Source organism: Lontra canadensis, unplaced genomic scaffold (genome assembly GCF_010015895.1).
Source record: "Lontra canadensis isolate GAN:19392208 unplaced genomic scaffold, GSC_riverotter_1.0 scaffold72, whole genome shotgun sequence".
Taxonomy (NCBI): Eukaryota; Metazoa; Chordata; class Mammalia; order Carnivora; family Mustelidae; genus Lontra; species Lontra canadensis.
In genome coordinates, this window is record NW_022631066.1 from 9,535,013 (window position 1) to 9,560,380 (window position 25,368).

Genomic DNA, 25,368 nt, shown 5'->3' on the forward strand with positions numbered 1-25,368 from the left:
CAGTGCCAGGCACTGGGGAACATGCCAGGGAAACCGTGATGGGAAAGTAGGATAAAAATGGCAGCCAGGTGGGGATGGAGGGAGGGCAGGGCAGCCTCCAGGTAGGGAAAAAATTTAATCAGAGAAAGATGCTTTGCAAAAGTGATGTGTAAGCTTATATATACAAACACTCAAGCACGGAGAGCAGGGGAAGGGCTGTGAGAGCAGAGGGAAACCCCAGACGCCACAAGCTGGAGCTGGCCTTGGGGGGATCAGCATGGATGAAGCTGGAGAGCAAGGCCAGGTGGGCGGCCAGGTGGGATCAGCCACAGACAAGGGCCTGGGTTCTATGCCAGTCACACTGGGAAGCTGTGGGGGAGGAAAAGGGCACCTTTGTGGAGGTCACTGGAAATGTGGATGACTTCAGCTGCACTGTCAGCAGTCCCAAAATTAGTTGTAGGTGTTGCTGGGAAGGGTCAGAGGTCACTGTAACCCTCCCCCAACCCACCCCAGGGTTTTGAAATGCAGAGTAGGAAGAGAGCGTTTCCAGGCTGTCATTGGACCTAAGCTGTCCACTGCGGCAGATCTGTCATCTGGGGGTTGAGGCTGAGAAGTCATAGTCATGTCATAATACACACCTTGTCATTCATTGCATGAGAAACGATTGCTCCTTTTGTTTAATTGGTGAGATAGCCTTCCCCACTACCTAGCTACCCTGTCTCACTCAGGAAGTAGCTGAAATAATAGCATATTTTCGTTGATGAAATGAAACCCAAGTCCCCTAGAAATGATTTCGTTTTCTGGGACGGACCATTTGGACCATCAGAATACTTCGTCATTGAATATTCTCTTTTTGTCTGTCTCTTTTCTCCTCTGCGCCTCCCCAGATGAAGTCATAACCTCTCACGGGGCGATTGAAGCAGACAAAGACAACGTGCGTCAGGAGCCCTACTCCCTGCCGCAGGGTTTTATGTGGGACACCCTGGACTTGGGTAACGCCGACGTGGTGAGTGACGCTCTTGAGTGCAGCAGCTGCCCTCGCACACATTGCTTCGGGGGGCGGGGGTTGCGAGCACCATAGACAGATCACTCGCTTGCTCTTGTAGCTCAAGGAGCTGTACACACTGTTAAATGAGAATTACGTGGAAGATGAGGAGAGCGTGTTCCGGTTTGACTACTCGCCCGAGTTCCTGCTGTGGTGAGTCGGGCCGGCCGCCAGGGGGCGCCCCGGGCGCGGGCAGTCGGGGCGGCGTGCCTCGGTCTCTCCCTGGTTTCCTGGACACTAACTGGCACCAGTTTTCCTCGTCTGCTTTGACTTCAGGGCCCTGCGTCCCCCGGGCTGGCTCCTGCAATGGCACTGTGGGGTCCGAGTGTCTTCGAACAAAAAACTAGTAGGGTTCATAAGTGCCATTCCAGCAAACATTCGGATTTATGACAGGTACCTACTAAAGCTTGTCCGTGTCGGTTTCTTTTCCACGAATTGCCTTTACAATAGGCTTTTATTTTTTTTGTTGTTTAAAAATTTTATTTATGAGAGAGAGAGAGAGAGAGAGATCACAAGTAGGCAGAGAGAGGAGGGGGGGGGGAAGCAGGCTCCCTGCTGAGCAGAGAGCCCGATGCAGGGCTTGATTCCAGGACCCTGAGATCATGACCTGAGCCAAAGGCAGAGGCTAAACCCACTGAGCCACCCAGGTGCCTCAGGAGAGAGATTTTATAAGAAATCTTTTTATCCATAGGATAACTAATGTTGCATTTTTGCTCTGGGTCTCTGGCCCAGAAAGTCAGAGATCTAATGCATAGTAGGGTTGTTTACCTTTCATTGTATGAGGTTAGTTTCTTTGCTGCTAAAAAGCATTTGATGTCAAGGAGCCTCTGTGCCACATGGAATGCCTGCGTATCTAGAACCAGGCAGGGAATGGGCTTTGAAACTCTGCAAGGTTTACTGGAGCTCGGAAAAACACCAGCTCTCTTCTGATCAGGGCACCTCTCCGGATCCTAGGAATTGCGTTATCCTCCAAAGCAACATCTTAACCAGATTGTGCAGCTGGGTGACCCAGTTAGTGTCCTAATTGCGTACATTACAGGGAAAAAAAAAAAAACCAAACAAAACAGATGTAGAAACTTTGAGGCACATCTTACTTATTTTCCAAAGTGAAAACTTAGAAACAAAAAGTCTTAAATTTATTGAGGACAAGGGGGTTTGGGTCTCCATGGCCTAGAGTTAAAATCATTTCAGCAGGGGATCTGGGGACTAGTGTATTTATCTGAACTTGTGAAATGCCTAAATGATGGGCTATTTTTCTTAAATATTGTGTTGAGGGGAGATCTTTCAGTTTCTTATTTTAAATGTCATGGGTGTTGTCTTATTTTTAAAAATGTTTTTGTCGTACGTCCCCTCAAGTTTTTGACATCTTTCTCTTTCTTAGTGTGAAGAAGATGGTAGAAATCAACTTTCTTTGTGTTCATAAGAAATTGAGATCAAAACGGGTAGCCCCAGTGTTAATTCGAGAAATAACCAGAAGAGTGAACCTGGAAGGGATTTTTCAGGCCGTCTATACAGCTGGAGTGGTTCTTCCTAAACCGGTAGCCACCTGCAGGTAAACAGCAACTTGCCCCCCTGCTGTGTTGCTACCAGCTTTTATTCTCACATGTAATTTGTGGATTGGGGCTTACCTGGTATTATGTAGTTGGTTGGGTAGCACAGGGGAAACCAGACCCAAGAAACACTGTGACCAGTGTTCTTTCCAGTTTGCCATATAACTTCGTGATTATAAAAGGGGGGGAATCTCTACTTTTTAACATTTTCTGGCTAATGATGCTGGTTCTGTATTTCCTTGTACCTTCCGTTGGAAAGACCAGCGCTGCCTCTCCCTTGGGGAAACCCGGGGCATTGTGATCTTGAAACATCCAGCCTGCTAGCATTTTCTTTCCTTCCAAGCACTCAGGTTTATACCAAGCTGTGCCCTGGATGTCAGGGAACTGTTGCGAATGCTTGAAAAACACCAGCTGAGAAGCCCAAACAAACTTGTTTGCTGAGAATAAGAAAAGGCTTAAACTCTGTTTTTATGACTTAATCTGTTCTTATCAAACTTTCAAAGGTTAATCCAGGGAGAAAATGTTTTATCAGATTAGTCTCTGGACTAACCTTTCCGTAAAGCCTTGAGGCTTTATCTCTCGACTATTTTTTGACTCAGCTAAGATGAAACTTTTGCTAAACATAGTACAAAAGGTAAAACTGTAACAACTATCTCCCATTAAATTATTCATAAGTAACCTGAACATATAAGACTTCTCGCAGGTGTGTTTTAATACAAATCATCTAGTACCTAAACTGGAATCTCTAAAGAAATTCAAGGTTGTTTCTCAAAAAGTTGTTTACCTTGGTGTGGATTATATAAAAGTGACAGCTTCTAATTTAGGGAGGATGTTTTCATGTTTTTAAACTTTTTGGTCTGCTTTCTGTAGAATCAGCACTGGTCATTAAATACTTGCAGACTGGGCATTTTTTTTTAAACTTTATTTTGCAATTTTATGATTGCTCTTTATTGAAAGAGATGAAAGGTCACAGACTACAAAGGAACATAACTAGGAAAGCAGGGACGTATTTTAGATTCTAAAAAACAGCTGATAAAATAATTATACAAGAGGAGGGCCGGCATCCAGCGCTGTGCTGGGGACATCATGAGTGTTTGAGTGTTTGTTAAATGCTTCTGCAACAGCTGAGCTGAGACAAAGAGTAAGCAACTGGTAGGGTTAGAAACCAATCAGATTTTGAAACCCTTATTGTATTCCAGATACTGGCATCGATCGCTAAACCCCAGAAAACTGGTAGAAGTGAAGTTTTCTCACTTGAGTAGAAATATGACGTTACAGAGAACAATGAAGCTCTACAGACTTCCAGATGTAAGTAAGAATGTTCTGCAGTTTTTGGAAGCTGTGACCTTCACTGAAGCTTTTAATGTAAAAAGAGTTATTTGCAAGAGTCTTAAAAAACTAGCTCATGTGTTTGAGAATGTGAATGTGTAGCTTTTTGGAACTCTGGGCTAGGAAAAAGAGGCGTGCTGAAAACACCAGTTTTTTGTTTTGTCTTTTTTTTTTTTTTTTAAGGCTTTTTAAGTCTTCAGTTTATGGTTGGATGGGATTGAAATCAAGACATGTAAGTTTTGAAATTTCGAGTATATAACATTTATTACATAAGAAGTAAGAAAACTTGAGGCTTCTGATGCTGTTTTCCCAGAAAGGAACTAAGGAATAAGGTTTAGTGGAGAGACCAAGGAAAGGAAATAATGTCTCACTAAATTATCGTCTTTTTAGAGGCACCTGGGATGGCTCAGTTAGTTAAGCATCTGACTCTTGGTTTCGGCTCAGGTTGTGATCTCAGGGTGGTGGAATCAAGCCCTGAGTTTGCTCTGTGCTCACTGGGGAGTCTGCTTGAAAGATTCTCCCTCTGCCCCCCACCACACCCTCTCTTGAATAAATAAATAAAATTTTAAAATATACACACATATATAAAATATATATTCTATAAATAATATAAATAAAATAAAATAATATAAAATAAAACAATAAATAAATAATAAAATAATAAAAAATAAAATTCTATAAATATAAATAAAATAATAAAATAAATAAAATGTTAAATAAATAAAATAAAATACATATAATAAAAATGTTTTATAAATAACCATATTATATATAAAATATATATACATATATATTTTTTAAGATTTTATTTATTTATTAGAGAGATTGGGAGAGAAAGCATGAGTGGAGGGGAGAGCAGAGAGAGTGCAAAGCAGACTCCCCGCTGAGCAGGGAGCCTGACCTGGGACTCCATCCCAGGCCCTTGAGATTGTGACTGAAGTCGAAGGTAAATGCTTAACCAAATGAGCCACCCAGGTACCCCCTCAAAAAAAAAAAAAAATCTTAAGCTAGCGAGTTCTCAACATGCTAAGTTATCTTTTAATAGAGGAAAAGTTACATGTGCTTACCAGTGTTGCCTTTATTTAAGGCTTGGATGGTGTGTTAGTTATCTGTCACTGTTGTGATAGATTACCACAAATTTAGCAGTTTAAAACACACATTTATTATCTCCTAGGTTCTGTGGGTCAGGAATCAAAGCCCAGCTTTCCTGGGGCCTCTGCCCCAGGGTCTCTCATGAAGTTGCCAAAAAGGTATCCCCTGGGGCTGGGTCTCATCTGAACACTTGACTGGGGGTGGGTTCACCTCCAACTCACAGGGGTGTTAGCAGGCCTGAATTTTTGCTGGCATTTGGACTGAGAGCTTTAATTCCTTGCTGGCTGTCAGCCTGAAGCCTCCGTCAGTTCTTCGCCAAAGCAGAGTCCCCATAGGGTAGCAGCTGTGACAACATGGCGGCTTGCTTCATCAGACCTAATGAGGAAGTGAGTCTACAGGGATAGTCAGCTAGCAAGGTAGAAGTTAGAACCTCACGTAATCAGTGCTTGCAAGTGACATCCAGTCACTGTTGCTCTATACGTCACTGGTTAGAAGCAAGTCCTGGCTTCCACCCACACTCCGGAGGAGTACAAGGGTATAAGCACCAGGAGGGGGCATCACCGGGGGGCCATCTTAGAATTTGTCTGCCACAGATGGGATCTTCCGTTCGAAGTTTTGATTTTGCCAGAACTGTTCTTCTCTTGGGCTGGTTAGAAGGTAGTTTCGTGACTACTTTAACTTGATTTGAGGGATTCCCGTGGAATGTCGCCATGTTCATCTCAAACACGGGGATTCCTTCCCTGCAGTGGCCTTTCTCCGTGTGGTGGGCTCCTCTTCTTTTTGTCTTCGGCCAGTAGTGTGTTTACCGAGTTCATGTGAATAGCTACATGAACTGATGTATTTTTTTTTCTAACGATGGACATGAAACAACTGTTTCTGACCTTAGGCAGAATTTCATGAGGAGAAAAGGGGAGGTGAGGAAACCAGATGTAGGAGATATCAGGACCATCATTCTGGAGCTTTGTAACCTGGCAGAAGGCCTCTTCTTCCCTTCAGTCTTACTGTCCTGGCAGACGGTGGGGCTCAGACTAATGAACCCACTGCCTCTGAGGCCAAGGAGGGAGGGGAAACCTAGACCAGAAGAAAGGAAAATAAAAAATCCAGGCAACATGACAGAGGCGGGTCCACAGGACCTGGGGAGGGGGAGCCAGCCCCTCATGCTGGAGTGACAGAAGGGAAGGTAGGCGTGTGGAGATGTGGACATGGAAGACATTCAGAACAGTCACACTAGCAACGTGACATTGCATACTGACTGGCCAGGATTATTCTGACCAGAGTGACCCAAGGGGGAGAGAGTCATATAGAGGCACAGGACACGGCTACAGTGAAACATGCCCCCTGCAGGCCTTTCTGTTCTCAGCAGCCTCCTTGCCCACAGTTATAAAGACTTTGCCATCCAGGAGTGCAAATTAAAAACTTCAGGTGTGCCGACTCTTTTCACTAGGGGCTAACACTGTTCTCCTGTGGTCTCCCCGGTTCAGTTTCTTGAGCCTGAAGCCGTCCAGCTTGTGCGTAAGGAAAGCTCCCACTTCCATGTAGGCTCCCTAAAATGAGATGAAGGAGGAGTTTTAATACTCGTCATTGGTTTATTCGGGGTGATCAGACTTTGAGCTGCTGAGAGTTTTCTTGACTTTTGTTCCTCATCCTTTATGTTTTTACACAAAAATCAATCAACCAGGTAACAGCATTAACAAGTTGGTAATAAATCACGGATCCGGCATTCGGAGTCCGCCCCCCCCCCCCCCCCCCGCCACACCTCCAGCCCCGACCCAGTAAAGTGAAGTTTACAAAGTGCTCTCACGTGTGTGTATGTATTCACGTTATTCTTACTACAACAGCCTTTCGAAGCTCTAGTGTCCTGTCTGCATTTTGCAGATGAAGAGATTGGGGCTTATGCAGTTTCACACTTAGGCACAGGCCTGTCACTAATAAGTGGGGGACTTGGGATGCCTGCCCCAGACATCAGGTTTCACCTGTTAGATCCCTTTGCTCCTGCCATCACCTCTCGCACACCTCCGGGGGCCGCGTGACCTGGTCCCACCAGGTGTCTCGCCATGCAGAGGTGAACACGAGAAAGCATGATTGTCAGGGTCCAAAATAGTGCTCGTTGGCATGTTTCAGTCTCCTTCCCTGCATTTAAGTCCTGGGGAAGGAGAGAAAAATGAAGAGTGAAATAATGCAGAAGAGAGGGTAGAAGAGTTAAGAGTACAGATATTAGGAAATCGGAAGGCTCCCACTGAGCCACCTGGGAGTGTGCCTTTGAGTTAGAAGCTGGACAGTGCAGGGGCGCCTGGCCGGCTCAATCAGTAGAGCTTGAAACTCTTGATCTCAGGGCTGTGAGTTCAAGCCCCGTGATGGGTGTAGAGATTACTTAAAAATAAAATCGTTAAAAGAAAAACAAAACAAAACTGGACAACACCTTCCTCACACAGGGGCCCAGTTGTGTGATTTAAGAACATTTTTGTATCCTTCAGAGTAAGGAAGAAGAGCCTTCTTGTATACAGCTTTTACTCTCTGGATCAGTCTCATCTTCTGATCCACCGTTACTCTTTCTGCTTACAGTGCCTGCTTTAGGTCTTGTTTGTGGACTTCGGGATATAAAGAATTTAATATCATTATGGCCACCGTTGTGCTAGAGAGTGGACATCCATAGTCTCAGCTATTATTCAGGACAGTCCTAGGAGGGCAAGGCATTCTCCCCATTTCACGGAAGAGAAATGTGAAATTGGTCTGCACAGAATCAGTCATTTTCTAGTTAGGAGAGAACCACCCAGCTCCCACGCCCCCCAGCTTCTGCTATCTGCAATGCTAAGGTCTTCCCAAGAGTAATGCCTTTCCTTACCTTGTGATCATCAGTTTGTTTTTCGTTTGCTGTTGAGCATTTTTTTTTCTTTTCTTTCTTTTTTTTTTGTTTTTTTGAGATTTTATTTATTTATTTGAGAGAGAGAGAGTATGAACAAGTGAACAGGGAGGGGAGGGCAAAGGCAGATGGAGAAGCAGACTCCAGGCTGAGCAGAGAGTCCTACATGGGGCTCTATCCTAGGACCCTGGGATCGTGACCAGAGCTGAAGGTAGACACTTAATTGAGTAAGCCCCCCAGGTGCCCCACTTCGGAGCATTTCCTTCCTTCCTTCCAAAGATTTTATTTATTTATTTATTTATGAGAGAGAGAGAGGGGCAGAGGGAAAAGCAGGTTCCCACTCTCCCACTTAGCAGGGAGCCTGATATGGGACTCGATCCCAGAACCCTGGGATCATGACCTGAGCCAAAAGCAGATCCTTAACCGACTGAGCCACCCAGGCGCCCCACTTCTGAGCATTTTCAAACAAAGTTGGAATTTTTTTTTTTTTTTTTTTGGTCAGTGGTCTTAAAGTTGAAGGAATTTAAAGCAGGCAAACAGCCAGAGTCACATAAATTGCCTGGTGTCCTTCCGTGGTGTGGCAAGAAGGACGTGCTAGTAAAGACATGCTAAGACACATGGAGTGCTTCCTACAGTGCGTTGCAGTAGATGCTTTTTTTAGTGATTAGCGTCCTGCTGCTGCTTTTTAAATCAAATCCCCATAATCACTGCTTACATCTCTGCTCTGGAATCTTGGCTCTGAGACAATTTACGCCACATAGTTTGACAGAGAACAACGCGGCTTCTGTTTTTTAATAGACCTCTGAGCCTTTTTTCCCGTATGCACTGATAAGCAGATTTAACACATATTTCAATGTACAGAGAGTCCCAACAAGTCATGCCTGCTAGTTGGACCCTGGGAAAGTGAGTCTGCCTGAGATAATAGAGTTTGCGTGTGAAATATGAGGCTTTCCCAGTCACCTGAAATGTCTATTTGTTTTATTGGAATTCTCTGGAAACCACCTTTCTTTTTTGGGTTATGCCAAAACTTAGCATTTTTTTTTTTTTAAGATTTTGTTTATTTATTTAACAGACAGAGATCACAAGTAGGCAGAGAGGCAGGCAGAGAGAGAGGAGGAAACAGACTCCCTGCTGAGCAGAGAGCCCAATGAGGGGCTCGATCCCAGGAACCTGAGATAATGAGCTGAGCCGAAGGCAGAGGCTTAACCCACTGAGCCACCCAGGTGCTCCAACATTTTTTTTTTTAAATTTAGGCTTAACATTCTCCCCACCTCTTTCTGAAGACCACAGCTGTAAATGAAGGGTTTATTTTATATTTTCAAATGTATTTCGTGCTTCTGTAGATTTTTTTTTTTGGAGAGTGTGTGACTTCACGATATTAAAAAGGAGCACATTTAGACCCTGAGAGACATGGCCATTGTGAGTTGGCGAAAGTAAATATTCTTCTCCTGTTTTCTGGGATTTTGGCTTTTTTTTCCCCCCTGTAGCTGATACAGTCTGATGTTCTCCTTTAAAAAAAAAAAAAGCTTCTGTAAAAAAGCACTTCAAGGGCTTATAAATTGCCCAGTGCATATACTTTCTATCTCCCTCTTCGCCCAAACATAATGTTTCATGGAGTTTTCCGTCTCCCACTTCCAACTACCTGTCATTCTGACCTTTGGAGACCTGACACAGCAGTTCTCAGAGTTGGTCCTGGGACCCCTGAGCCGTCCACGAGTTTAGCCCAATCCAGGGGGTGGGGATCTGTGACATCAACACTATTTTTATAATAACAGTGAGACAGAAAATGCATTTTTCACTTAATTACCCTACAAATGTACTGTGGCATCTACCAGAGGCATTACGGAATGTGTGCTTGTGCGTTTTTTTGATTTAAAGTTTTCTCAGTTTTAATTTCTAGCATGATAGGTGCAGGTGGATATAACCCACACACGCAGAACTCACTGGGCCTACTCCGTGTTGAAGAGAGTAAAGGGGCGGGTGGGGGGCCGCCTGGGCGGCTCAGTTGGTTAAGCGACTGCCTTTGGCTCAGGTCATGATCCTGGAGTCCCAGGATCGAGTCCCGCCTCAGACTCCCTGCTTGGCAGAGAGCTGCTTCTCCCTCTGACCCTACCCCTTCTCCCTCTGCTTCTCCCTCTGACCCTACCCCTTCTCATGCTGTCTCTCTCTCAAATAAATAAAAAAAATCTTAAAAAAGTAAAGGGGTCTCAGACAAAAATACTTAAGGGTGTCTGCTGGGCAAAAGATGTTGATTTTAGTGATTTTGCGGAATAAATACTCAGGAGAATATTGCTGAAGAGGTGTGTTTGGTCTAGAAAGACGTCAGCGAGCTTGTTCTTCCTTTCTGAATGTCCGCCTCACAGACGCGCTGTCCTGTTGCTTTCACTAAAGACTCTAATTGCTTGATATCATTGTTCCTGATCCAGTAACAGAAGAAAAAGCAGTTTACTATTGAACAGGGCTACTTAAGACTTTATTGAGGTCATCCTTGTAGCAGAAAATCATCTTTGTAAATGACTTTTTAAATACATCATTTCTGTATATGTAGTTTGGTTTTTCCTATTAGCATTTAGAAATGTATGTTTATTACATTTTCCAGTATTTGGAAATCACATAGGTTCCATCTTGCCATGAATCTCCAGTATAGAAGTGCTAACAAACACTAAAATTGGCCCGGGGAAACGAAAAAAAAAGAATTTTTGCCTGGCTCACACGTAAGTGCCAGGCCCAAGATTTGTCATCTTTGCGGAGCTGACAGTGACTTTTTTCCATGCATGCAGTCTTCACCGTACCTTACTGTGTAAATGTGGTTCAAAACATAGGAACTCATTCATTCATTCATTCATTCATTTGGCTGTTATTACCATTCTTGCTTGTTAGGGCTTGTATGGAAGCCAGGGCATGGAGATTTCTCTTGCTTTGGCTTTGTGATCCACAGAAAGGCTAAAAGTACAAGTTCTCTATTAAATGTCAAGGGCTTACCTTCTCTCGATGTGGACTTAGTAAACGATATTTTGGCTGCATTATTACATCTTTAGAGATTACATGAACCATAACAGAATGGCGCATTGTAAGGACATTTGGGTCTGTAAATACAAAGAACAGACCTCTCAGCACCCCTCCCAGTCCCCCGGTCAGTGATCGGTCAGCATTCCTTGTCACGGACCCCAAGAGACCTCAGCACAGCGACTAAGGTGGATCAGAGCCAGCACACAGGATGAAACCTGTATACCACCTTGGGCTTCTGCTATGCTATGCGTCTGGGGATGTGCGGGAGCTGTCATGATCTATTTTTAAAGGCTGTATTTAATTTTAAAGTATTTAAAAATAACTTAGAAAAGGTAGAGTAGAAGTATTTATATACAGGTTACTTACCACTTAAAATGTATCCACTGTTTCTAGGAAAAAAACAAGCTAACTGGAAAGATGAAATGGGATTGCTGAGTTTTTAGTATTTTTTTAAAAGATTTTATTTATTTCTCTGAGAGAGAGAGATCAATCCTTGCTGAGCCAGCCTGACGTGGGGCTCAATCCCAGGACTCAGGGATCGTGACCTGAGCCGAAAGCAGACGCTTCACGGACTGAGCTGCCCAGGCGCCCTGAGGTTTTAGTATTTTGTACAAACAAGCACTTGTGGTGGGTTTTCTCACTTCTCAGCTCAAGTGTCTTGGTGTCTGGGCAGTTCCTAGGGAGCTAAGTGATGTCTGGAGCTTCTGAGGACACAGTAGAACAAATCCAAATGGGGACCTGGCCTAACCATGAGGTTAATTCTGTTCCTAATAGAACACTATAGAAATCGTGATGCTCCAGAATGATAAATTCGAATGCCTGTTCTAATCACCTTTTTAAATCAAAAGATAACCTGGGAAGTCAGGGCGGGTACTTGGCCGCTTGGCTGTTAAAATGGTTGCCCTTCCCCTTCTGACCAGTATGATTTACTTTTATTTCATTTTTGTTACTCACAGGAACAAAATAGCTTACAGCCTCTTTACAGTCCATTGATTAAAATAAGTTTCTGAGCCGTCTTCACCTGCATTCTCTGCCTGTCAGACAGGACAGTTTTAAGACACATCTTTCCAGAACACATGCATCCGTGGGGTGGTTGTTAACATGCTAGGCTTTGGCCCTTGGATTGGGGTGGTCCTGGCTTTGATGGGGCAGCACTAACCCCAGACCCGGCCCACGGATAGAAGGTGCAACATGTTGTCTAATGCGTCTCCTGACTCGGTGCTTCCATGTGTAGACAGATCACCAGGGAATCTGGGCAAACTGCAGATTCGGACTTGGCAGGTCTGAGGGGGAGCCAGGATTGTGCAGTTCTGACAAGCTCCCAGGTGGTGCTGATGCACGTGGCCTTCGTTCTCCTTATAGTTCAGCTGCTGGCTTTGTTTTGTTTTCACTGCAACAAGGCTACCAAGACTTCAGGCCTGAGACCGATGGAACCCAGAGATATCCGGGCCGTGCGAGACTTGACCAACACTTACCTGAAGCAGTTTCATCTCGCCCCAGTGATGGATGAAGAGGAAGTGGCTCACTGGTTCCTCCCGCAGGAGCACATTATTGACACGTTTGTAGTGGAGGTAAACACAAGGTGATAAGACAATACAGACAAGTGTGCAAACACCACATAGCTGAGTCTGTTTTCTGGAAGGACCAAAGAGTGCCCCCCTCTCTCCTCTTTCTCCATGACACACTGCTTCCAAACCAGACTTTTGTTCCTCCTGATAGCACCAGAATTTCTTCTTACAGTTTCCGTTCCTGGATAAGAGCACATTTTTGCTAGTCATTAATGGGAAATCAGGATATGTTTCTCTTGGTACCTGTTTGAGTAATTGCTTTATTCAGTTTGAAAAAGTTGATTTGAATGGCCTTTTCTGAGGTAGATACTTTCCAAAGTTTAATACCCTTGGGTTTTGCAAAACTGGTTTGAACTGAACTGTTTTCGGTTGAGATGGCATAACTCAGCCACTTAACCATTGTTCAAGGGAAGGAAGGAAAAGAAATAGTCTAGATTTTCTGATTCTTGATTGGATGAATTTAACCTAGTGCTTTTAACCCTTTTCCCAGAAGGAGGAAAAAAAAAAAAAGCTTGAACTTTGTTGTTCAAATGATGTTTCGCATAGAGGCTCTTTCAGTTGAAGTGGGATTGGGTTCAGAAGTTGAGATTTAAGCAGGTATGTACCTGGAGGAGAGAAAGAATGTGGAGTCCACGTAGAGGTCCCTATGGACTGGTTCTTCTACCATTTACCAATGGTAAATGGTCCATTTACCATTCAGGTGTGAGCACTGACCGGAAGTGTCTTTTCAACACTGTCGGGCATTGGCCCAGATGTAGGATGGCAGCCAAGATAGGGCAGAAATGGTAGAAACAGGGTGAATTCAAAGGGCGTTTCTGGAGAACAGCTGAGCAGTCTTTGTTTTTAAGCTCTTATTTCTAGAACAATGCTAGAGTGCACACCTTTAAGCACAATCTTTTTTTTTTAATTTAAATTCAGTTAATTAATGTATAGTATATTACTAGTTTCAGAGATAGAAGTCATTGATTCATCAGTTGCATATAATACCTAGTGCTCATTACATCACATGCTCTCCTTAATGCCCATCACCCAGTTAGTTACCCCATTGCCCCACCCCACTCCCTCCTAGCAACCCTCAGTTTGTTTCCTGTGATTAAGAGTCTCTTATGGTTTGTCTCCCTCTCTGGTTTTGTCCCATTTTGTTTTTTCCTCTCTCCCCACTGTGGTCCTGTTTTGTTTCTTAAATTCCACATGTGAGTAAGATCATATGATAATTGTCTTTTTCTGATTAACTTATTTTGCTTAGCATAATACCCTCTAGTTCTATCCATGTTGTTGCAAATGGCAAGATTTTGTGTTTTCTTGATGGCTGTATAATATTCCATTGTGTGTGTATGTGTCACATCTTTTTTATCCATTCATCTACTGATGGACATCTGGGCTCTTACCATAGTTTGGCTATTGTGGACATTGCTGCTATAAACACTGAGGTGCACGTGCCTCTTTGGATCACTACATCTGTATCTTTGGGGTGATTACCCAGTAGTGCAATTCCTGGGTCATAAGGTAGCTCTATTTTCAACTTTTTGAGGAACCTCCATACTTTTTCCAGAGTGGCTGCACCATCTTACATTCCCACCAAGAGTGTAAGAGGGTTTCCCTTTCTCTGCATCCTCACCAACAACTGTCATTTCCTGACCTATTAATTTTAGGGATTCCGACTGGTGGGAGGTGCCATCTCATTATAGTTCTGATTTGTATTTCCTGGTACCGAGTGATGTGGAGCACTTTCCTGTGTCTGTTGGCCATTTGTATGTTTTTAGAGAATTGGCTGTTCGTGTCTTCTGCCTATTTCCTGACTGGATTATTTGTTCTTTGGGTGTTGAGTTTGAGAAGTTCTTTATAGAATTTGGATACTGGCCCTTTATCTGATAAGACATTTACCCATATCCTCTCCCATTCTGTCAGGAGATTTGTTGACTGTTTCCTTTGTCGTGCAAAAGTTTAGGCATAAATCTTTATGCCCCTGTGGTTAGTTTCTCCAGGACAGCAGTTCTCAAAGTTTTTGATTTCAGGACTCTTTCAGTCTCTGAAGAATTATTGAGAACCCCAAAGAGCTTTTATTTTTGTGGATTATATTTACAGATACTTACTACATTGAAACCAAAACAAAAAATTTTTAATATTATTATTTTATAAATCAGATAGAAAAAGCCAGTTACTGTATGATCTCACGTGTATGTACAATCCAAAAAAACCCAAAACTCACAGATGCAGAAAACAGATTGGTGGTTGCCAGAGGTGAGGGGTGGGTGAAATGGTTGAAAAGGGTCAAAAGGTACAAGTTTCCAGTTATAAAATAAGTAAGTCATGGGCGTGTATTGTATAGCATGGTGACTACAATTAAGACTGTGTCGCATATTTGAAAGTTGCTGAAAGAGCAGACCTTAAAAGTTCTTATCACTAGAAAATAAATTGTTAACTACATGTGGTGATTTTAACTAAATGGATTTTAACTAACTGCGGTCATCATTTTGTGATATATACAAATATTGAATCATTATCTTGTACAGTTGAAAGTAATATAATGTTATATGTCAGTTATATCTTAGTTTTAAAAAGGAATAAATAGTTGAAAATATATATATTATTTAATAACAGTAAGAAACATGTTACCTAAATAACGTATTTTTTATGAAGAATAATTGTTTTCCAAAGCAATGGAATTAAGAGTGGTGTGTTTTATATTTTTGCAAATCTCGTTAATGTCTGATTTACTAGAAGACAGCTGGGCTCACGTATCTACTTCTGCATTCTGTCTATTGTGATAAATTATTTTGGCTGAGGTATGTGGGAAAAAAAATCCTTCACATGAAGTATTGAAGATAAGGAAAAGAATGAATATTTTAGTAGCCTATTCAGATCATTTTGAAAATTCTCTACCTGAAAGCATATTAATGAACTTTCCATACTCTGATTAAAATCCTTTGGTCTGTCTTCTCCTTTGATCATTCCTTTACCAGTGTATGAATTTGTAACATCATATACTGATCATTTGGAAAATACGAGTTCACTGAGTTAAAAAGATGTTCCAAATTTTAACAGTTTGTTATATAATATCAAGTCTCATTCATTGATATCCCCACCATTGTCACCAGAAAAGCATATAATATAATTTATGTTAGAGGATATAGGTGTTTCCAGACTTAAAGTTGCACCCTGAATGCCCAGATTTTATCACTGGCAACAAATCCCACCAATATTCTCCTTGACATGACAGGATCGCATCATTGATTTTTGAAGATGGGCCAAATCCCCAAGTCGCAATGACCATAATTTGCTAGTCCTCCTTTAAAGTGGTGTTCCATGAAAAGAGTGGTAATTCAGCTCATAGCTCCGTGGCCTCTGGGCTTCTCTTTGAGACAATAAACTCCTGGAAAATGAGAGCTTTTCCTAGACAAATAAAAGGACTGCCCTTTTAGTCGGCCACAGAAGTGCTTTGTGTGTGCTCCCTCCTGGGCCACCACCCAGGCTGGGAAAAGAAGGAGTTGTTAAGGGTGGACAGTTAATACAGTTAATAGTTCTTACTCAAGGACAAGCTTAAGTGAAAACTTTTCTTTTTTTTGTAACTTGAGGGTGTGGTGGTGACGAGTAACAAGCCCCCTAGCATGGTTTGGTGCTGCTCCATGTTCCGTGCTGAGGCCTGGATGGCGGTGCTGCCATCACTCCTGCCTTCTTGGTGCCCATGTCCACACAGTGAGCAAGGCAGATGATTTTGTGGCGCTGTTAGGAAAATCATTTTGATTCCTCAGACTCCTGGAAGGGTCTTGGATACCCTCCAGGGGTTCACAGACTGCGTTTTTGTTTTGATTTGTTTTTTTAAAGGTTTTATTTATTTGACAGACAGAAATCACAAGTAGGCAGAGAGGCAAGCAGAGAGAGGAGGAAGCAAGCTCCCCGCTGAGCAGAGAGCCCGATGCGGGGCTCGATCCCAGAACCCTGGGATCATGACCTGAGCCGAAGGCAGAGGCTTTAACGCACTGAGCCACCCAGGTGCCCCACAGACCGCGTTTTGAGAACTGCTGCCCTCGGGTACATACTCAGAGGTCTAGCTCCATGGTGCTATAGCTCGCCCACATATCGCTTAGTAGCATAGGAGAGGTCCCGTTTCCACAGATCCTCACTCACATTTGGTTATTACCAGACTTTAAATGTAGGCCAGTCTGATGGGTATCAACTGATACCTTGGTTTTCATTCATCTGTTCTTATAACTAGTGAATTTGAACATCTCATAAATCTGTTAGCCATTTGCATGCTGGTCATATACTTTGACTCTTTTTCTTTTTAAGTGTAATCTAGGTTTCTAAAGGTTTTTCTGTATTAGTGGAAATATGTGGAATTCCATTAGTGGAATACTAATATTTGTATTGGGCTCTACTTCTGGGTTCTCTCTTCTGTTCCATTGATCTCTGGTGTCCCCCACCAACACCACACTGTCTTTATTACTATAGTTCTATATAAGTCTTGATAGGTAGAGTGATTCCTCCCCCTTCATTGTTTTTGTCAAGATTATTTTAATGTCTTTCTTTCACCTTTCCATATAAATTTTAGAATAAGCTTGTTTTTGTCTACGAAGTACCTTGCTGGGATTCTGATAAGAATGACATTAAATCTATAGCTTAGTTTGGGGAGAATTCACAAGTTTTCCAGTCCATGAACACAATATGTCTCTATTTATTTAGATCTTTTGAATTTTATCAGCATTTAATAACTTTCAGCATCCAGATCTTACAAATGTTTTCTTAAGTGTATACCTTACATACTTGATTTTCATTAGAGGAATTATAAATAGTATTGTGTCTTTAATTTTGGTTTCTGCACGTTCACCGTCAGTGGATAGAAGTGCAGTTGCTTTTTCTGTGTTGATCTTGTATCCTGCCTCCTTGCTGAAATCACTTGTTAGGTCCAGGAGTTTATGTGTAGATTTCTTGGGATTTCTACATAGGCAGTCATGTCATCTGCAAATAGCGACAGTTTTATTTCTTTCCTGCCCATCAGCATGCCTTTTATTTCTTCTTCTTGCCTTATTGCAGGAGCTAGATCTTCCCATACTTCGTTGAATAAGAGTGGTAAAGGTCGACAGCCTTGTTAATTGATATTAGTGGAAAAGCATTCAGTCTTCTACCATTAGCTGGAAGATTTTTGTAGATGCTTCTTACCAATTTGACATAATTTCCCTTATTCCTTTTTTTTTTAAAGATTTTTATTTATTTATTTGACAGAGAGATCACAAGTAGGCAGAGAGAGAGAGGCAGGGAAACAGGCTCCCCACTGAGCAGAGAGCCCAGTGCGGGGCTCGATTTCAGGACCCTGAGATCATGAGAGCATGACCTGAGCTGAAGGCAGAAGCTCAACCCACTGAGCCACCCAGGCGCCCCAATTTCCCCTATTCCTAACTTGGTGAGTTCTTAACATGAATGGGTGTTGGATTTGTTCATTGCTTTTTCTGCTTCAGTTGATAACGATCATGTGATTTTTCTTCTTTGATCTGCTGATACGGTATCTTACATTGGTTGATTTTCAAATGTTTGACTACTCTTGGCATTCCTAGAAAAAACCCACTTGGTTGTGGTGTATAATTTTTTTTATATACATTGTTGGATTTGGATTGCTGATATTCTGTTGAGTGTTGGTTGAGTTCATCAGAGATACTGGTCTGCAGTTTCTTCTTCTTTTTTAATACTGCTTTCTTCTGGTTTTGGTATCAAGTTAATACCAGCCTCAAAAGTGAATTGGGAAATGTTCCCTCCCCTTCTTTCTAGAAGAGAGTCTATAGAATTGGTGATAATACTTCTTAAATGTTTGCTAGAATTCTCCACTTGACACCATCTGACCTTAGAGAATTCTTTTTTGTTAAAGTTCCAGTTCTTTAATGGTACAGGACTGTTCAAATGATCTGTTTTATCTTGATTACATTTTAATAGGCTGTGGTTTTTGAGGAATTGCTCCATTTCTTCTAGATTTCAAATTTATAAGAGTAAAGTTGCTTAATTATTCTCTTGTCCTTTTACTGGCCAAAGGATGTATAGTCATAATGCTTATTTCATTCCTGACATTGACAATTTGTATCTTTTCTCTTTTTATGTTTATTGGTCTTGCTAGTGTTGTATCAAATCAATTTTAATTGAATTTCCCCCCCAAAGAACAAAGCTTTTGTTTTATTGATTTTCTGTCTTTTCAGTGTTACTGATTTCTGATCTTATGTTTATTATTTCCTTCCTTCTGTTTGCTTTGGGCTTCTTTTGATCTTCGTTTTCTTGTCCCTTGAGGGAAGGATTTAGATTATTGAGACCCTTCCCTGTTACAGTTTAAGCATGTAGTTCTCTAAATGTTCCTCCCAGTACTGCTCTGGCTTCATCCTACATGTTTTGGTATGTCATATTTTCATTTTCATTTGGTTCTATGTATGTATGTATGTATGTATTTTTAAAGATTTTATTTGAGAGAGAGAGAGAGTGCACATGGGCAGGGGAGATAGGCAGAGGGAAAGGGAGAAGCAGACTCCCTGCTGAGCAGGGAGACAGATGTGGGGCTCGATCCCAGGACCCCGAGATCATGACCTGAGCTGAAGGCAGATGCTTAACTGTCTAAGCCACCCAGCTGCCCCTGTATTTTTTAAAATTTCTTTTGAAACTTCCTCTTTGAGTCTTGGATTATTTAGAATTCTGTTGTTCAACTTTGACTTCTCAGAGATTTCCTATTGATTTCTAGTTTCATTCCATTATGATTGGAGAAGACACTCTCTATGATTTCAGCTCTTTTAAGGTGTTGAGGGTTATTTTAGGCACAAATGGTTATTTTAGGCACAAATGCATGTGCAATGTATATTCTGCTCTTTTTAGGTGGAGTGTTCCATGTATGTCATTTGGATCCTATTTTGTTATTCAGATTTTCTACCTCCTTGGTGATTTTCTTTCTAGCAGCTCTGTCAGTTGATGAGAGGGTGTGAAAGTCCCAACTATTACCTGTTTCTCCTTCAACCTCTATCAGGTTTTTTTGTTGTATTTTGAGGGTGCTGTTTGATACTTAATATATTTAGGACCTTTATGTCTTCTCAGGGGATCCACCTTACCAGCATGTAATACCCCTCTTTGTCTCTAATAATTTTCTTTGCCATGGACTCTATTGGATACAAATATAGTCACTCCTGCTGTTTTAAAGATTTATTTTTTTGAGAGAAAGAGAGAACATGCACAGTGGGGAAAGGGAGAGAGAAACTTAAGCAGACTCAGCTCTGAGTGCAGGGCCAAACACAGGGCTTGATCTCACAACCCTGAGATCACAACCTAAGCCAAAACCAAGAGTCAGAGATGCTTAACCAGCAGGCACTTGGTCATTCCTGCTACTGTAAGATGAAAGTAGTGCATGGTATGTCTCTTACAGCCGTTTTACTTTAACTGATCTATGTCATTGAACTGAAAGTTTCTTATAAACAGCATGTAGTTGAACCGTGTTTCTTTATCCACTCTTCCAGTCTTTCCTTTGATTGGTGTATTTAGGCCATTGATATTTGATCATTACTGATAGGCTAGAGCTTAAGTCTGCTCTTGTTACCTGTTTCTTATTTGTTTTCCCTGGTTTTTATTCCTCTTGCTCCTCTCTCCTTGCCTTCCTGGAGGTTACTTGAATATTTATGCAGTTATGGTGCCTTTGAATGCGTTTGTGTAGTTTGTATGATGGTTGCTCTGAGTATTCCTACATATAGGAATGTGTGACTTATCACAGTCGACTGGTACCAACATTTTACCACGTCAAATGGTCTACTTCCATCAGATCCCTTTCTCTTCTTGACTTTTTAAATACTGTCTTGAGTATCAGATGGTGTTACAACTTGTGTTTCAATCACCAAGTAGATTTAGAAAACTCACGAGGAGAAGCATAGTTTACAGCACGTACCAAGATTTCTGCTCTGTTGTTCTTTCTCTGTTACTACTTCATTTCTGTTTGGAGAATGTCCTCTGGCCAGTCTTAAAGGCATGTCTGCTAGCAACAAAGTTTTTTAGTTTTCATTTGTCTGAGAGTGTCCTTATTTCTTCTTCATTCCTGAAGGATAATTTCACCAGATGCAGAATTCATGGCTGATAGTTCTTTTCTTTCAGCCCTTCAAAATGTTGTGCCCATGAGGGGTGCCTGGGGGGCACAGTTGGTTAAGGTTCCATTCAGGTCATGATCTCAGGGTTGTGAGATTGAGCCCCCCTGTGGGGCTCCCTACTCAGCGCAGAGTGTGCTTGAGATTCTATCCCTCCTCCTCTGTTCCTCCTCTGACTCCTGTGCACTCGTGTGTTCTCTCTCTCAAATGAATAAATAAATAAATAATTTTTTTTAAAATGTGCCACTGGGTCGCCTGGGTGCCTCAGTCAGTTTAAGTGTCTGGCTCTTGATCTCACTTGGGGTTTGGATCCTGAGTTCAAGCCCCACACTGGGCTCCACACTGGGCATGCAGCCTAATTAAAAAAAAAAAAGTGTTCCACTGCCTTCTGGCCTCTGTGGTTTCAGATGAGAAATCCGCTGTCATTTGAATTGGTATTCTCCTGTAGGTAATGCCTTTTCTCTGTGACTACTTTTAAGGCTTTTGTCTGTAGTTCTCAGAAATTTAATTAGGCTGAATCCTGGAGTGGATTTCTTTGGGTTTTTCCTGTCAAGGTTCACTCAGCTTCTTGATTCTGTTGTGTGTGTTTTGCCAAATCTGGGAAGCTTTCATCCATTATTTTGTCTGCTGTCCCACATTTCTTTTTCTCTTCTGGGACAACAGTGATAGAAATGCCCCATCTTTTGTTAACTGTCCCACAGGTCCCTGAGACTTAATTCCTTTTTTTTTTTTTTCAGTCTGTTTTCTCTCTTTTGTTCAGACTGGGTAAATTCTACTGAATTCTTCCAAGGGCAATGATTTCTGTCCTCTGTCATCTCTACTCCACCTCTGAGCCCATCCAGTGCGTTTTGTTTTTCAGTTTCGATTTTTTGAGTTGAAAATCCTTACTGAAGCTGAAAGTTTAGGTCTGTAATTCATCACGAATACTGAGCTGCTAATATAGAGCCATAGAGAATCACTTCAGCAAAATGTCTTTAATTGCTTAGTGTTTGCAAAAGGGCTTCGTAAATCAGAAGCATTCAAAAACCAGATAATGCACCCATATGGCATTTTCTTTCCTGCTGAAATACCAGCAAGACTGTACATGTGGTGTAGGCTTTCCAGCTATGTAACTCAGGCATAGCATAGTTCGAGCTGTGTGCCAACCGCCTAGGCCACCGCAGCTCATTAAAGTGGCACCAACAGTGCTGGCTCATTTCTTGTATTGAAAGGTATCCCAGTGATGATGAAACCAAGACCATCATTTGCATCCCTTTTGATTTTTGGTAGCTTCAGATTCACAGGTGCGTGTTCGGCTGCAGTACTGATGCCTTTCACAAGTTTCCCCAAACAACTTCCAGACTATCCAACTTCACTTTATGCTGACACAATTCTTGCTTTGTGCCAAGAAGATGTTAGTATAATACAGTATCTTTGAGTTGGCAAAGGGAGCCTTCCGATCCCTGGAGCTTTTATTTCTGCAAAAACAATGAATGCACTTTCATCCCTCTTCCCTAGGTCTAGGGAGACTCACGAGTCAAGCTTGAGGAAACTTTCCTTTCAGACCATTGTGCTTTTAGGAACGTTCTGCAAACAGCCAGCTAGCACTGGGCTGAGAAAGGTACAACTCCCTGCTCTTCTTGGGCTCTACCTGGCCCACCCTCAGGGGCCCCAGACAGAATTGCTGAGAGAGACATAGTGGGAGTTGTTGCTTTTTGTTCTAACAAAGTTAAGGTACGTGTCAAAAATCAGCAAGTGAGCTTAAATGCGTGGATGCATTGTGTTCGGGGAGGTATTTACCTGACGTCACCTTTGTCCTTCAGAACTCCAGTGGTAAACTAACTGACTTCCTGAGCTTCTACACACTCCCCTCCACAGTCACACACCACCCTGCGCACAAGAGCCTCAAGGCCGCCTACTCCTTCTACAACATTCACACGGAGACGCCCCTGCTGGACCTCATGAGCGACGCACTCATTATAGCCAAATTGGTAAGCAGCTCCCTCCCTTTGTGTCTTGTGTGTTTCTCCAAATATGTGTCTCAGAGTATATAAAACCTCTTACAAGAGGGGCACCTGGGTGGCTCTGTTGGTTGGGCATCTGTCTTCAGTTCAGGTCGTGATCTCAAGATCTTGGGATTGAGCCCTGCATTGGGCTCCCTGTGCAGTGGGAAGTCTGCTTCTCCTTCCCCCTCTGCTCCCCCCCCACCTTGTGTTCTCTCTCTCTTTCTCAAATAAACTTAAAAAAATAATAATAAAATAAATAAAACCTCTTACTAGAGTTCCTTTTGCACTGGTACAATTCATTTGAGATATTTGTTACTGTTGACCATCTGACAAAGGGAGAGTTTTGATAAGAGTTTCTTTTAAAACTTCAGAGGCTGTTTGCATCATTGGTTCTGTTGCAGCTTAGCCAAAAAGATATTTTGTGCAAATTAGAAACTCTTATGGAAGAATATGGAAGAAACTCTTATGGAACCCTTATGGAAGAATGAATAAAACCCCGTAATAACAAGGAATATAGGGAAAATACATGGTACCTTGATAGAAGGGACATACATGTTAGTGTTGTGGTACATAATCAGCAGCAGGAACCTTTTTTGAATTCAACTAAATAGTCTCTGAATTTTAAAATTAAAGGAATTTTATTTTTAAAATTAAGGAGTTCAGTATTAAAAAGAAAGGCATTTGAAATGAAAGGAATTAAATTCAAAATGTGCTGTACTATATTTGCAATATTTTTCTATTTCTTTAGTGTGGTAGTTAGGGTAATTTTAAAATTATTGCTACAAATAAACATTTTTTTTCCCAAAAAGAAGTTGAAATTAGCTAACAGTTATTTCAGTGTAATTACTGGACATGAGAAAATACTATCCATGAGAAATTGGGAATAACACGTCAAAAGTGTCATCTTTGGGACGCCTGGGTGGCTCAGTTGGTTGGACGACTGCCTTCAGCTCAGGTCATGATCCCGGAGTCCCGGGATCGAGTCCCACATCGGGCTCCCAGCTCCATGGGGAGTCTGCTTCTCCCTCTGACCTTCTCCTTGCTCATGCTCTCTCTCACTGTCTCGCTCTCAAATAAATAAATAAAATCTTTAAAAAAAAAAAGTGTCATCTTTGATAAACTGAAAATATTTTTCTAACATAGTACTCTTGCATCTCTAAATCAACATTATCCTATGATTCTTTGATCCTGTTGCTCTTTTTCAACTACTTCCCCACAAAAATGGCCAGTAATAAATTATTTAAGGTAAAACCCCTGAGAAATAGAAATCTATACCAAATTTGGATAGTATTTTTACCTAACGTTTTCAAGAAATACAATTTTTACTACTAAAATTTTACTACCTTTATTTCCCAGCATCAGCCCCAGACAAGGACACATTTAAAGTCTTTAAAGAGTCAGAACTTCGAAAGGCCCCTAACAGCTCTGGAGATGGAGCCATCTGGGCAAATGTTCCTTCTAAAAATATCCTCAGACAGGTTTGAACTGAGTTCTTAACCTACACATAGAGTGTAGATATTATACCTTGTTTTAAATGTATATTCGAGGGGCCCCTGGAGGCTCAGTGGCTTAAGCCTCTGCCTTCGGCTTAGATCATAGTCTCAGGGGCCTGGGGTCTGCCCCACGTCAGGCTCTTTGCTCAGCAGGGAGTCTGCTTCCCCCTCTCCCTCTGCTCTTTCTCTCTGTCAAATAAATAAATAATATCTTAAAAAAAATAAAAAATAAATGTATATTCGAGCTGCTAGTGGAGAAATAAAATGTTACACTGACGTACATGATATAGAAAACACTCTAGTCCTTTGATATGTAAAATTTGAAATCCTTTTTACATTGGCAGAAAGGATTTGATGTATTCAATGCACTAGATTTGATGGAAAATAAGACCTTCTTGGAAAAACTCAAATTTGGCATAGGAGATGGCAATTTGCAGTATTACCTGTACAACTGGAGATGTCCGGGAACAGAGTCTGAAAAGGTAAGTGCAGGGGCTACACCCTCTATAAACTTAATAAATGTACTTGGAAAATCCCATACTTACTGCCCTTAGGACTGTTAAGGTGTTTTTTAGTAGCGTTTAAAAAATACAGAGCTATTGTACTATAGTTCATTTTTTCTCGCTTACCTGTTCTTATTATTCTGTTTCTTCCCTCCCTTTAGGTTGGACTAGTATTACAATAGATGGATATTTCTATTTCTAGAACTCTGACATCATCATTTGTTAATATTCTATTTAATGATTCCTGGAACTGCCATTCCAAAGAAGAATAAAAGCACAACTTAAATGAAATCGATGTAGTCGGTAACAATCAGAAAAGATGAAAAAAAACCCATATGTGACCAATAGTACATATTTCTAGCTAGAATGTTAACATTCTTCTTTCTCACTGTTTACCCATTTGTAGGAGGGATGAAAGGGCACAGAGAGCACATTCCTCTAATTTTCAGACTTTGGGCTGTCTCTTTGATGAAGAGAAGGTATTTTTCCACTCTGTAGAAAAGGGACTGTTTTTCTATGAACTGAAGAGAAGTCACAGAATTGTGTAAGAAAATCTTTGCTATTGTGTGGAGATAAACTGCAGCATTTCTATTTATTAAGTGTTGGTTTGTTTGTCCGTATAACAGAATGAAGGACCCATGTGGAAAACATGAGCCTCCGTCCCCTTACACGGAATCACGGGGAGCGTTTAGGGAATGAGCACTTCCGTAACTCAGTGATGAGTGGGTGCATGTTGACGTGTGGGTGCATGTTGACGTATAGAGGGAGATAAAAATGTACCGGGGACTAGGAGGTACATTTATTTCTCCAGAAGCAGAGTTGCCAAATAAATAAACACACACATGTGTACTTTGATCTCCAGCAG

The 25,368-nt window shown here is 41.7% G+C and overlaps 1 protein-coding gene across 4 annotated transcripts in view; it reads left to right on the plus strand.

Moving 5' to 3' along the window:
• NMT2 (N-myristoyltransferase 2) overlaps window positions 1-25,098 on the plus strand; it is a 64,700-nt gene extending 39,602 nt beyond the window's left edge. For 2 of the 4 annotated variants that reach the window (XM_032880919.1, XM_032880920.1), the window contains 9 exons: window positions 867-985; window positions 1,086-1,177; window positions 1,301-1,417; window positions 2,406-2,576; window positions 3,774-3,882; window positions 12,265-12,435; window positions 22,325-22,492; window positions 24,345-24,482; window positions 24,665-25,098. In XM_032880919.1, the coding sequence (XP_032736810.1) occupies window positions 867-985; window positions 1,086-1,177; window positions 1,301-1,417; window positions 2,406-2,576; window positions 3,774-3,882; window positions 12,265-12,435; window positions 22,325-22,492; window positions 24,345-24,482; window positions 24,665-24,685 (1,106 nt within the window). In that variant the 3' untranslated portion in view covers window positions 24,686-25,098. Of the gene's footprint in view, window positions 1-866; window positions 986-1,085; window positions 1,178-1,300; window positions 1,418-2,405; window positions 2,577-3,773; window positions 3,883-12,264; window positions 12,436-22,324; window positions 22,493-24,344; window positions 24,483-24,664 lie in introns of those variants that run through there. The other 2 variants (XM_032880921.1, XM_032880923.1) reach the window with 2 other exon arrangements.
• The last annotated feature ends 270 nt before the right edge of the window (window positions 25,099-25,368 follow it).